The 14,058-nt window shown below is 33.9% G+C and overlaps 1 protein-coding gene across 1 annotated transcript; it reads right to left on the bottom strand.

Annotated features, from left to right (window-relative positions):
* Positions 1 to 10,087: 10,087 nt before the first annotated feature.
* Positions 10,088 to 12,205, bottom strand: LOC130714677 (uncharacterized). The gene is made up of 6 exons (XM_057564600.1): positions 11,980 to 12,205; positions 11,663 to 11,881; positions 11,477 to 11,569; positions 10,914 to 11,210; positions 10,470 to 10,542; positions 10,088 to 10,325 (listed from the first exon to the last, which is right to left on the bottom strand). The coding sequence occupies exons 1-6, from the start codon at positions 12,181 to 12,183 to the stop codon at positions 10,306 to 10,308; spliced, it is 906 nt and encodes a 301-aa protein (XP_057420583.1). The 5' UTR covers positions 12,184 to 12,205; the 3' UTR covers positions 10,088 to 10,305.
* Positions 12,206 to 14,058: the final 1,853 nt, after the last annotated feature.

Below are 14,058 nucleotides of genomic sequence, written 5' to 3'. Positions count from 1 at the left end.
TCCTCTCCCTTTCTACGGGTACCTCCGTTGATTGAATTGAAGAAGAACATCATCAGCATCATCAGTAGTTGTTGCTTTTTGTTTTCATTTTTCTACCCTTGTTCATTTCCCATCCCAGAAGAATTTCTCAACTTGTATAGATCGAATCATCCAGATTTGAATTTGTTGTAAAAATGGAACTTCATATACCCTGTTTTTCGGGTTTTGATGGACACTCTGTTATTATATATGTGTTGAATCAAAGTTCCTATAATTGATTTCTAATCTGCTACTTTTTCTGTCGTTGTTCTTCATTTTCTTGTTAATTTTCTCTTTGGAATCGATTTTTCTACTTTGAGTCCCACATCGGGAACGTTTGTGCAAACAGGGTAGTCGAAACGGCAATTACGGGCCGTGTCGTTTGTGTCTGTGTGTTTAGCAGGGAATGATGGCTAGTTCATTGTTTTTAGCTTCAGGGGACAGGTTCGTTTGGGGGATAATGTTGTGGTTTGTTTTTTCTGGTGTGGTGGTGGAACACTCTGTTCACTTGGGATATACTCTCTCCGGTCATTTTTATAAGAAACATTTTAGCAATTTTTTTTGTCCTTTTTATAAGAAATACTTTTATAAAATTAAGTCAAATAATCAATTTCAATACAAAGAGATATATTCCCAGTGCAAAAATTTGGAGAGAAATTACAAGCACCCAATAGGCATAGTCAACATTTATGGTAATTAATGTGATTGTTCTTGTAAAAAGGAAAAAGCATCATTGGAATTAAGTATAATAGTTTATTTTATAAAAAATATATGTTTTCTTGGTTTGTGTGATTTGGCCAAATTTTTCTTATAAAAAAGACCGGAGAGTAGTTAAGATGAGTAATGATTTTTTTATTTTTCTTCTGAAAACAATTCATGAGAAAATAAAGGAAAAATAAATAATATTTTTTTGAAAATATAATAAAAGTAGCTTAATACTCCTATGTTCCTTTAATTAGAAGCAGAGCTACTAGCCTACTTTATTGTAAAAAAATGGGTTTCGTAAAAAGTGTAAGAAATTCGGTTGAAGAAGTACTATCTCGGAATGCGTGTCTGTATAATTAATTTTATCTTAAAGGTGACGTATACATAACATTTTAAATTATTTAATAGAAAATGTGTTGTTTGAAGGATAATAATACTATAATAGTATAATACTATGTTTCGAAGTTAGAGGAGGTGTTTGGTTTGCAAGATCCCACACATGGATAAGTAATCATTCAAGATGTTTGGTTATTTGGTTATTTGGTTATCTTTACTAAAGGAGCATATAACTTATACGTTCTTTTGACTATGGTTTTGGTAAGATTTTTATATTAATTTATAAATAAGTGGTTATACTTATTCATAATTTTTTTTAAATTATTTAAATAAGTTTGTATAATTATTTTGAAGTAAGATGTTTAAATTTTGAGGTTAAGAATTCTTAAAAATACATAGTTGTGACATTGAACCGCACGATCAATTTAAGCAGGTGAATAAAGAACGTCATTTAAGCCTCTTTCCTATTTTCCTTTTGTGGAGAAGGAGCCCCTCTAAGGACCAAGATTTTTATGTTTGGAAGAAAAAGAGATAGGCCTAGAAAAGTTGCTAAGAGGGGAAGGAAAAAACAAAGGTTTTAGGTTGTTGGTTCTGATGTCGTAGAGATATCAGAAAAGCGGTGAAATTGAAGGTTGATTTGGGGGTTTACCTAAGCATCAACAGAAAAGATGTTAATAAAAAAGCACCTAGCCTCCTGAAGGGTCCCCTAGTCCACACAACAAGTGTCATCCTAGATGTAGATCCCATGAATTTTGTTCCGCTTCCATGTGACTACAGTTTGAGCGTGAAAGAACTTGGTATTGCAGTCTCCAAGCCGAACCCAATTTTCTCGAGATTTCTGGTACCAAAACAGTCTTCCTGACGCATAATCTCATCATACTCTTTATGGAGCGATCTCTCTAGCCAGGAAAGCGCCTCAATTCCCCTCCAGTCAAGTTCTCGCTGAACTCCATGCAACCGTCGCTTCAACCTTATCTTCCTACGGTGTATATTTCCAAACACTTCACTGTTGAAATCCATCGCCGCTTCCTATACATTCTTCAACTTCCCACCATAGATGACGCATGCTTCATCCAATTTTGACTAACTAGGGATTCAAAAGAAGGGTGCGTGGACCATGTGGCCTAGAAGCAGAAAGGACGAATATCATGATCACCAGCCTCCACCTCAAAGCGTACCAGAAATGGGGAGTGGTATGAGAGGAAACTCGGGCTAGGACTTCCACATAAGCTTCCGGAAACAAGAGAAGCCATTTGGTATCTCCCAAAGCCCTGTCAAGCCTCTTGGCAATTATCTGTCTACCTTTCTCCACCCTTTTCCATGTAAATCTAGTGCTCGTCACTCCAAGGTCAATGAATTGGCAAGCATTCATCATGTTGAGCATATTTAGAGCACGTTGCTCACAAAACTCCCCACCAACCACTTAAAACGGAGAGCAAATTTCATAGAAATCACCAATAGCTATCCAAGGTTCCAAAAAGTAATAACCTTCATATATTTTTTTTAGAAAAGAGAAATATATATTGAAAAACAAGAGTCAACTTGAGAACAAACCCTCTCAAGTAGGCACCAACTACAAAAGAAACAGAAAAAAAAAAACAACCTTCATGAATTTAATGGGTTGATTATTATCCAATTATTATAAAAAAGAACAAGAAAATATTAAATTAGACTACGAGAAAAGTTATTATATACAGAATAATAAATGTTTCAGATATCAATATCAATATCAATATATATTAGAAAAGAAGAACTTTCATAGTGACATGTCAGCACCAGATTAATTGTCATAAAAATTATTCCACGTGTCAATTTGTTAGAGGGTATAATTTTCAATTAATATATGTTTTAATTTTATATATTCTATACTAATTAATTGATATTATTTTAGAAGATATAATTTTCAATTGATATATGTTTTAATTTTATACCCTACCCAGACCCTACTCATTGACATCCCTACTTAGAAGAGAAGTCCTTATGTCCACTTTACTCATCAATTCTGACTATTATATTTCATTCGTTGTTTAATATATTTTTAATAATCAAAGTATTAATTAATGTATCAAATACAATAGACATATTCTCCGTACAACGCGCGGGTAAAAAACACTAGTCTCTATTATTATTTTTTTGAAATTCAACATCAAATCTATTAAAAGCCAGAAGGCAAAGAGTTCACTAGTCTCTATTATTATAAGTTACACAACACTTGGAAATTTTATACTTGTACACAAGTTTTTTTGACTTAGAAATTCCGCATTTTTTTTCCAATACAAAAAACTTTTTTTATTTTTTGAACTTCAATACAAAATACTTTACATTTAAGCAATTGACATGTAAAAAAAAAAGCAATGGACTTTGACTTCATTACTTAATTAAACCAACGGTGATCATATTATAGGTGGAATGGCCGTTTTTAAGGTACGTTGCAATGAATCAAGTTAAGTTAGTTTTTTATTTATGGCTAAAAAGCATTTTTGGCCCCTGATGTTTCAAGTTTGTGCAAATTCTGCCCCTATCTATTTTTGTCGATGTTTCTACCCCTCATGTTTTTAAACAGTGCACCGTCTACCCCTGACGGAGGGGTAGACGATGCACTGTTTGAAAACATGAGGGGTAGACGATGCACTGTTTGAAAACATGAGGGGTAGAAACATCGACAAAAATAAAGTAGGGGCAGAATTTGCACAAACTTGAAACATCAGGGGCAAAAAGTGCATTTTAGCCTTTTTATTTTTATTTTCTTGAAATGGAAGTTAGATTCTTATATACATCTAATCTATTTTATTTGTAAATACATTATTTGAATTTGACGATATAAATTTGTTCGGTTTTTCCTAAAGTTAACGTGTCCTAATAGCCAATTAAGCTTAAAATAGGTGTGCCTATGAGTAGACTAACGGTTTAGTCACCGTCAAAAAGAAAAAAAAAACGATATTAGCCTTTATATAAGCAAAGTCAATAAAACAATTTATTTAAGGGTCAATGTTCTAATACTAGGATTCTCCTAACATGCACCACTTTTAGAATAATGCAATTTTACACCACTTACTTTGACCGGTTATAGCAGGTCAACACATTTTTTTTTAAATTATCATTAAAAATTTGTTATATATTAAATTTGTTTAAAAAAATATGTGTTGACCTGTTATAACAGGTTAAAAAATGGTGTAAAATTACACTACTCAAAAAGTGGTGCATATTAGGGTCACCATAATACTAATCTATTGTATAAGAATGAGTCTTTCCTCAGTGTTTTGCACGTAAAAGTAACTAACAAGCGTCCCATATAATTAATGCCTTTAACAAAAGGGTCCCATATAAATAGTATATGGATATTTCTTAAAGAAATTCAATTAAAATTTTATTTAAGTATTTTTTTTATACATTTGCAAGAGCAGGGCCGGCCCTGGCCTGTGCAAGCAGGCCCACAGCCCAGGGCCTCCAAAAAAAAGGGCTCCAAAAAATATTCGAATACTTTTTACAGCGCTTTTACTTAAAAAAGCGCTGTAAATAGTCAATCTTTTACAGCACTTCGTACCTGGTATACTATTTAACAGCGGCGAGATGTCCGAAGCGCTGTAAAAGGCCTTTTTTTGCCTTAGTTTTCCTATTAAACTTTCTCCAAAAAAAAATTTAGGAGTCCATTTTTATTATTAACCCAGGGCCTCCAAAATGTCGGGACCGGCCCTGTGCAAGAGTATAGACAAACTACACAATCAACACTTCACTAAGAAAAGAATTAACATTGCAAAGGAGGAGTTTCAAGCACAATAAAGTGAGTCATTTCTAGAAGCTTGCCCCGAACCAAAGCATCTCCAACCATAGATGAGAGAAAGACATTGAGGGATCGAGATCAAGAAATTAAGCTTACATGTAATATTCAGTTAATCACTAGGACATGTATAACCTCTAGGAAATCAGACTACCAATCAACCATTTTAAAGCCCCAATCTCAAACATGTTGTAAGCAAACTTCCACAGTGAGTAGCTCAACATGAAAAACATCTCCATTACTTAAACAACAAGAAATTCTAGATAACACCACACATCATTCTATGTTATTAAGTTAGAGGCCAACTATTATCCAAATTCAAATGAATCCCACCTATATACACACAACCTCTAGAACTATAGAAAATTAGAAACAATGCCCATTAGGCTTCCACAATGCCTAAAATCATGAACATAAACAAAAGTCTTCCTTAAAACAAAAGTAACAGGCCACGCAACTATAACAATGTGCTAATTTAGCGAATAAAATTAGCGTTGACCACGACACCGGTGCTATTTTTGACCCATTATCGTTGGAAAAACCGACGCAAAGATTACGAAAAATAAAAAAACCAATTTTTTTAGAGTCAACTTAGCCGACACTAACTTGTTTCGGTTAAGTTCAGTTTAGAGTTGAGCGAGCTAGGAAGACGCTAGATTCTCCGGAAGACGTTGTGAACCACCGCACTCCCTCTGTTATATCCAAGAACATAGAGATGAGGTACGGTACCTAGAGTGAAAGGATCGTGATGTGAGAATCTAGTGAGAGTAAGAGCGTAACCGTTTAGAGAGAGAAAGTAACTGAATTTCAATCATGTTATTTCTCAAATGAGCTAACAGTCCCTTACAATTGGTAACCGTCCCCTATTTATAGATTTGGGGGTTGGGCTTGACGCCCCTAACTTCTCTTAATGGGCCAGTCGGGCCTCCCGGGAGAAAGGCCAATTCCCTGGCTTGCACGTCACCCATGGCTGGCGCGCCTGGGCGAGGGACCCCAGGGTCTCGCCCAGTCCACCCTCCTCCTCCGTTTTTGTCATCCCCACCCTGTCCCTCGGCTCTTCTTTTATCCTCTGCCACCCTTTCCCTCTTTATCCCCCCTCAGCCCCAGATCCGCCTCCTTTCACCTTCGCCTTTATCGCACTCACCCTCGGCTCCTCCCTCACCCTGAGCGACTAGATTTGTCTCCCTCCACCTATGCCACCTGATAACACTCCGCAACAGTTATGTTATTTTAATTGCTTCTTCAAGATATGAGAAGAGATGACGCCTAATAACAGCTGACGAACCTTCTATAATTTCTTTTTATTAGAATTGAGACCTTAACTGCTAAATACAAGATCAATGATCAATGGGCAATGAGAGTAACCGCCGGTATCCTCTATATTTCAAGGGTAGTAAGAACCGACAAAACTTGATCCATTAACTGTATGATTTTTCAAATCAACAACTAGTACTCCTATATCGATTTGGATTAAAAATGGTTGATATTTCCTTTCAGCTGGTACAGACCAAAATACTTATTTAGTCTTCCTGATATGATAAGTTTTGAGCGTGCGTGATGTCGTGTAGTGCCTTCTGCAAATAAGTGCAAGGTCAAATAATGGAGATCAACAGACCATTATACCGTTATTTAATTTTCATTTTGCTTGCCAAGTGCCAACTAGCTAGAGATTCCTTTATTGTGTGATTACAATAAAAAATAAAAAATTGCCTGATCTGTGGACCAATTTGAGATTATAATATAATTTAATATTTTTCCTCAACAAAGTCATCAACAGCCAACCAACGGATTCCATCTTATGATTAAAGAGAAAAAAAATTAAAAACTTCGTTAATTATGATCACTTTAAAATCATATGAAGAAATTGGCACCCGCTGTGTGGGGTGCACAAATCACAATAATTATGTACCCACTACATAATATTAAATTTTCACTCTCTGGTTGCTCATTTTGTTTGTCTTTTGTTATTATATATATATATATATAGTAGGGGCTGCTATGTGCTTATATAATATATATATATATATGTATTCTTTCCATATAAAAAAACTACATAATATCATCATATAATTCATTATGACATGTGCAACCTATAGGTAGCGTTTGGTAGCGGAACGAAACAGGACAGAACAGAACAGAACGTAACATAATGGAACAGGACAATAATATTTCATTCATGTATCGTGTTTGGTAACTTCACATCATTAGAACATAATTATAAGTTAAATTACATATATGACCCTATTGTGCATCTTCTTCCTCCTCTCATGGTTTCGCTTAGATATAATTCAAAATTAATTTGTTTCTTTGGGCAAATGTTCAAATTCAATGTGTGCGTGATTACTTTCAATGGGAGTGAATTGATTTTTAAATACTTTCCCTGCAGTTTCTTTCTTTCATATGCTATCATAGGGCACGCTTCAAATTTATTGATTCACATGGAAACAGTGTGATATGGAAGACATATAATTGGCTTTTAATCGATGTTTTGTGGCTATGGTAATATGTGTCAATCGATGTTTCATAGGATTTACATGGAATCCCATTTTCCATTTTACGAAGAAGAACGAGGAATCAATGGAGGGGTCTGATGAGATTTCAAAATAAGTTAGGGTTATTTTTGTCCGTCTAATTTTTTAAAGAGAGTGTTTCGTTCTGTTCCTTTTCGTTCCATCATTTTTCATGGAACCAAAGTGTTCCGTTCCAGAAGCATTATGTCATGTTCCGTTTCATCTTAAAAACGTAACAAACACAGAACAGAACCCACATGTCCTGTTCCGTTCTCATCTGTCTACCAAAGCTACATAGTAATAGTATTCATCTGGTGATAAATAATTACACAACTCGAGCAATTCAAATAAAATAACATTTTTGGATAATGAAATTCTTAAAATTTTCTAAAAATAACATTATTCTATATCCAGAAATAGAACAAAATGATATCAATTTAGAACAAAATTATTAACATATACTATAAAAATCAATTTTCTATTCGATAAAAAAAAATTCTATATATAAATAAAGAGAGAAATATAAAGTTAAAATATAAATTTATTTTTCATACAAATTAAATAGTATTTAAATTAATGATTAATTTTATTCATCAATTATGCATTAGTTACCCCAACAATTTTTATTTTACGATCCTTTTCATTTACCGCATTCTTTTTTTTTCAAGTGCATAAATCAATGATGATATTATGATAAGAAGAAAGCATTATCATTGTATTAAGTAGGTCGGTACCAAATCAACTACTAACTGACTGTCAAAAAAAAAAATCAACTACTAACTTATCAAATGTGCATATTTATGATGAAAGCGTCACTCAATTGATAGCTGATTAGGTATCAAAATGCAACCACCTTGTGCTGTATATAGCTTATTCCAAAAATAGATTAAATGTTCAAAAAATCATTCTTGTGTTTAATTAATGTTCTATATATCTTCATTAGTCTTTATACTCACATCGTTGAAAAAATTTCTTTTTCATTGATTATTGTTAGTTTTTTTTTACATTGAAAAAATAAATTGCATTCTCTGGGAATTGATCTTGGACCTCCCCCACCCAACCCACATGTACTCTAACTTTTATCACCTGAGCTATCATTTAATGATAACTACTGTTAGTTTTTTTAGTACATCAGAAATATGAATTACATCATCCAGGGATTGATCTCTGGACTTCCCCCACCCAACATATATGGCTTCTAACTCTTAACACTTGAGCTATCATTCGGGGACTAATTACTGTTAGTTCATTATTAATGTATTTTTCTTTTACTGTACTGTGTGTGATAAAGCTAAGTGGGTCTAGAGTATGTGTTGGGGTATATTTAATGAGGGGATATATGTGTGAATCACTTTCATGAACTTTATTTGGATAAGGGGGGGGGGGGGATTTTATAAGTATTTTTTATGCTGCAGAGGATGTTTTTGTGTGTGATTGACTGGGTGGGGTTAATTAAATGATTTTCGGTCTTTGGTGTTCGAGATAGTACTCTTGTGGTGGAGAAGGCTTGTGTATTTTGATGTTTTTGCAGGTGTTTTAACCATGAGATGCAAGGCATGTGGTTTGATGCATGACATCATGAATACAATTTTGTCTGGAGGAAATTTTGCAAGCTAGAGATGTACTGATCGAAGCATTGCTGCTATTTGTGTGGAGGTGCAGGCCAATAGATACTTGGATAATGTCTTAGTTATGCTGGAGGTGTAATTTTCATTTGTTTTTGGGTGTTTGAAGGGTGGGTTATTGGCTAGGTACTTAGCTGGTTTTGACCCCTTTGAGAATTGGGTACTCTTTTTCCTTATTAGGATTTTTTCCCAATGGGTTTTTTCCTTCTAAGGTTTTAATGAGACCCGTTCTCAAAGTCTCTTAAATGTGGTCAATGGGTGGGGGTTTTTGTTTGTAGGCGACATGAACATGCGTTTCGTTACTTGCCTGTTTAGAGGCTTCTTAATAATATGTTATTCAGTTTTCAAAAAAAAAATAGTAGCTTTGTTAATGATCACAACATTTTTTTAGTCCAACCGAATATATCAACAAATTGTATTGTAAAATTTTATGGAGTTTTCATTATCTTGATCTTGCCTTATACGCAACCATTTTTCTATTCTTTTACATCACAATCACATATCACATTTATTGTTATCTGGCTCTTTTACATGGTTAATGTTAGTTTCACTACAAAAAACTTGCCATATAGTGACGGAAGAAAGCCGTAGGTAAAGGGTAAAAAACCGTCGCTATTGCTCAAAAAACTTTTACCGACGGCAAAAATTTTCGTGGTTTTTATTTCGCCGTACCCACGGTTTTGGTTCCGTCGGTATAACTTATAGTGACGGTAATCCCTCCGTAAGTTTAGCTCAATATGATATACCTACGGTTTTGTTTCCATCGGTATAGGCTTTCATGACAATTTACGGTTGCACTATACCCACGGAAATATTGCCGACGCTGTAACCTTTTTGTGACGGAGAGTCGTCGTTGGTATAGTACTTTAACTTATACCAACGACAATATTTCTGTCATTGTTTTTTTTAGACCTACGAATTTAATATCATTGCTATTGGATTTAGTGACAGTAGTAAATACTAACAAATGAAGATTTTAATTACACATTATAAATTGCAATTGTCAAAATTACTGAATAATTGTGGGTTCTAAGAACTTTTTTACTAATATAAGTTAAATATCCCTTAATTGTTTTAAAGGATAAAAGCACCTATACACATTCAGCTCACATAAAAAAGTGAAGAGCACATGAAGTGACATTAAAATGACCACCAGAAAGTACCATACTAGCTAGCATAAAGTATGCATATGAAGTAGCTTCCCAATTCAAATAATTCATAGCATATAATCCTAATTTAACCATGATTCACAAAAACAACATAAAATCAAAACAATGTATATAAAAATGTTGCAAACTCATGCATATTCAATCTCCAAGAACAAAGTAGCCTCTTAATCTTCACCATCTTCATCTGCAAGTATTAAAAAGAATATGTCAATAACATATAGAAACAAACATTGGCAAAAGTAGACTATCAATGAGTTAAGCTAACTGTGTATCTCGACCATCAAAGTGTTTGATCATCAAATTTAGTACATGCTAAGAAGATACATACCATATTCATCATCTTCATTAGCGTTTGAACTTGGAGAATTCAAATGGTTCGGGGCACTCGAAGCATCTGAAACCTATTAAAAGTAAAAGCATGCTTAGAGACTATAATCCACATCGGGCAAAGAAGACCAAAACACCTTATGAGAATATGATAACAAAGTCCCCAGTGCAGTACACATATATTAATTAACTGTCAAAAATAGAAAGAAAAAATAGCAACATACTAAGAGATAAGAGATTTTTGTACAAGTGTGAGTGCAACCAAAACTACAGAATTATTATTGTTGTATCCAATCTAATCTACATGTCAAAAGTGCTGAATTTTTAGTATCATAACACATTGTAACCAATGATCATTCACAAAATAAAACAAAACATTAAGAGATTATCCGGACAGAACAATTTATACAAATCATAACACAAACTGCAAAAGGAAAAAGGTTACCCGTCTTGCAGCATCCACAAGCTCATTAAGATCTTCTCCAGGAAGTCGATTTTGAATTAGTGTCAACACATTTACCAACAAGTTTTCCATATGCTTCATTCGATCACGTAGCTCTTCATTTTCGGATGAGGAAGCCTTTGTTTTTTTACATTTTGGAATCTTGCCCATGCAGCGGATACGCCCCCTTTTATCAAGACCTTGCACTTTAGAGAATATGTCTTCCTTCCAAGATGTATGCCTTTGTGTGTTTTGAGTTGATTGAGATGTTTCAGCCTCATCATGTTTCTTTAGTTCTTCCTAAAAATCATAGATATGCCAACAAAAAATAAGTTAACTATGCAAAAAACGTTTAAGCAAAACAAGAAAGAAAGTAAATCTTACAATTACTCTTGCAGCTTTTTCATTGACAATTGTCCCATCTTTACGAGTTCGAGTCTGAATGTATATCTCTTTACATTTAGGCGACACTCCTTTGCCCAATTTTTTATAAATTCATTTAAACAAGTTATAAGTAATTTTGCACAAATTAATTTACTCAATGACATGTACAAATAAATACAAACCTTTTCGTCAATCAATCTTGGAAGACTTTTTGTTCCCATACAATGAACATCTTCAAACTTGGCACGATTTCTTCGGTTAATCTCACTTGTTTTCTGTATATAATACAAACTAATATTAGTAAAGAAATGAAATTTGTAAAACATTAAGATCAATATGCATAATAATCTATTTGCTTTAGGACTTACTTGTCCTGATTCTGAAAACCAATGATGAACTAAATCACGATATTGACTTGGTTCAACTCTATCATCAGGCAATTTGGATGCAATTTCTTCTTCTGTTTTAGAAGGATTATATGCTAGTGACTTTATATCACTCTTCCATTGCCTCCACTTTTCATTCAACTCCGCTTTCAACATTTCTCTTATTGTGTCATTTATTGGAGGAACAAACTCAAATTTACTCTAAAACAATAAATGTTAAAATAAATATATTATAGTACAAAATAAGTCATAATACCATTTTTATTATATAAAAGTAATTCAAAAAAAAATTATGATACCTCTATTGCTTCCAACATGTCATCTATGTTCTCCTTTGGCATCTTTTTCCAAGAAATGTAGTTGATGGGAGCAAAATGAGGTCTTCTAACGACACTACCTATGAAACGAGTAAGAGTTGTTGCTTCTTCACCAACGGGTCGACCATATTTGTCTAAATTAACTATTATAAAATCACCAACTTGCATATCCCAAACATCTAACATTCTTGTTGGGCCTCTTACTCGTTTCGACTCTATGCATTCACATGTGGAAAAAAGACATAAGTATCCAAGACATTAATTTATTATTTAGAATAAATAAAACATATAAATGAAATCATGTATACCTTTCTCAGCTTGTATTTTCTCAGTTTCAATATCAGAAGGAATGGAGTTAGACTCCAAAGATCCATGTATGACCTCTTCTCCATGTCTGGGTTAGATTGGGTTTCTTCAGCATTTCTTGTGGAAGATTCTATCCCATCATTTTCATTTGGTTGACCATGTTGATTTGAGTTTTCCGGTCTACGATGTCCAATATTTAATTTTCTCTTCTTTCCCATTGCAACCTTGATACTAATTACATTCAAATAAACAAGTAAATAATAAATTATAACACTATCAAAAACATGATGCATTTAATCAAGCAACCAAGAACATCCATAACAAACTAAAAAACACTCTCAAAACAAGCTTAATATATATAGTCATCTTAAATAGGAACTTGAAAATTCAGCTTTCATTATTGTTAGTTCTAACTTCTAATTACTTAGCAAACCTTCTATATAAGTTGCTGCTACAAGTGTGGCAGCTAAGCTTCTCGTTCTAATTACTTTTAGGATGGAAAAGTGTTCAAGAGATCAAAGAAAAAAGGGCCAGGAGTTTATCTACAAGTGTGTCAGCTAAGCTTCTCATTCTAATTACTTGTACCAATGGTCATATCTTGGGAATTTTTATCTACTGTTTTAGTTTTTTTCTTTTATGGACTTTTGGTAGATCGATAGCTTCATCAACAGTTATGAATCTATTCAATTTTGATGCTTTGTAAAATGATCTATTTTGTTATGCTGTCCATTGCTAACATAGTAGTGTTTTATTTTTTTAAAAGCCAAGACAAAGAAAACAAGAAAACAGGACACAAATATAGGCATAGATACATAATATATACAACCATAGTCCATAACTTACACCTAAACCAGTAGTGTTTTTTTCTTAAAGGCCAAAGAAGTTTTTATTAAACATAGCACAAGTAGTGCTAAACTTTGATACATAGAAGTAGCAATCTAGTGCCACTAGATAAAAGAAACAAAAAATGAGAAGCCTCTAATTTAGATTAAGCCACAACCTGTAATAGCTAGTGTAAATAATTATATGAACTGATATATAGGAAAAAAAATACAGTGATTATATGACCTCTTTTGGGTTTATCCATTTCAATTATGTACCAAGTTTTAGTTCAGTATACAAATTTAGCAAGAAATAACACAACGGAGAGATATCAAATGGCGCAGAACATGAAATCACAAAGAGATATCTGTAAATAAAACCAGAATATCATAAAACCACAATACCACAATATCAAGTGGTGCAGAACATTGAATCAAAGAAGCACATGCTCCATTTAGGGCAGGGTCTGAAATAGGCATTTAAAAAAACCACCAGTTAAAGACGTTACCAATTTCGTACGAGCTCTGTAGTCTAGAAGAAGTGCCGTCGAGAAGAACAGCCAGTCGCGCGCACAGAGGTGGAGAGAAGTTGGAACCGCCGCACACAGGGGAGGAGGAGAAGACGGACGGCGTGCACGCAAGGGTGGAGGAGAAGGCAAAACGCGGGCGCACAGACAGAGGAGGAGACGGACGACGGCGCACAAACAGAGGAGGAGACTGACGACTACGCCATCAAGCAAAGCTAGGGATTTTGCAGAACAAGGGTCGTTTGCGTTTTCAGAAGAAGAAGGGTTTTGTGTTCTCAATGTCGTTTTGCGTTTCAGAGAGAGCAAAGGCTTTTTTTCTCCTATAATTTTAGTCTTTTATGATTATTTTATGATAAAAAATTAAAAATAACCTTTGCAAAAAAATAAGCGCTTAATAATGAAATTTT

This window comes from Lotus japonicus, chromosome 4 (assembly GCF_012489685.1).
Source record: "Lotus japonicus ecotype B-129 chromosome 4, LjGifu_v1.2".
Classification (NCBI taxonomy): domain Eukaryota; kingdom Viridiplantae; phylum Streptophyta; class Magnoliopsida; order Fabales; family Fabaceae; genus Lotus; species Lotus japonicus.
Note: the sequence above shows the minus strand (reverse complement) of the source record. Positions and strands in the feature narration are given on the sequence as shown.

Bases quoted from the DNA above. Each gene is read 5' to 3' on its own strand.
- LOC130714677 (XM_057564600.1), bottom strand. From the start codon at position 12,183: ATGTTAGATGTTTGGGATATGCAAGTTGGTGATTTTATAATAGTTAAT. The intron at 11,570-11,662 runs GTAAGTCCTAAA...TATTATATACAG, and splicing joins GGTTTTCAGAATCAGGACAA to AAAACAAGTGAGATTAACCG. The intron at 11,211-11,476 runs GTTTGTATTTAT...TATGATTTTTAG, and splicing joins CAAGATTGATTGACGAAAAG to GAAGAACTAAAGAAACATGA.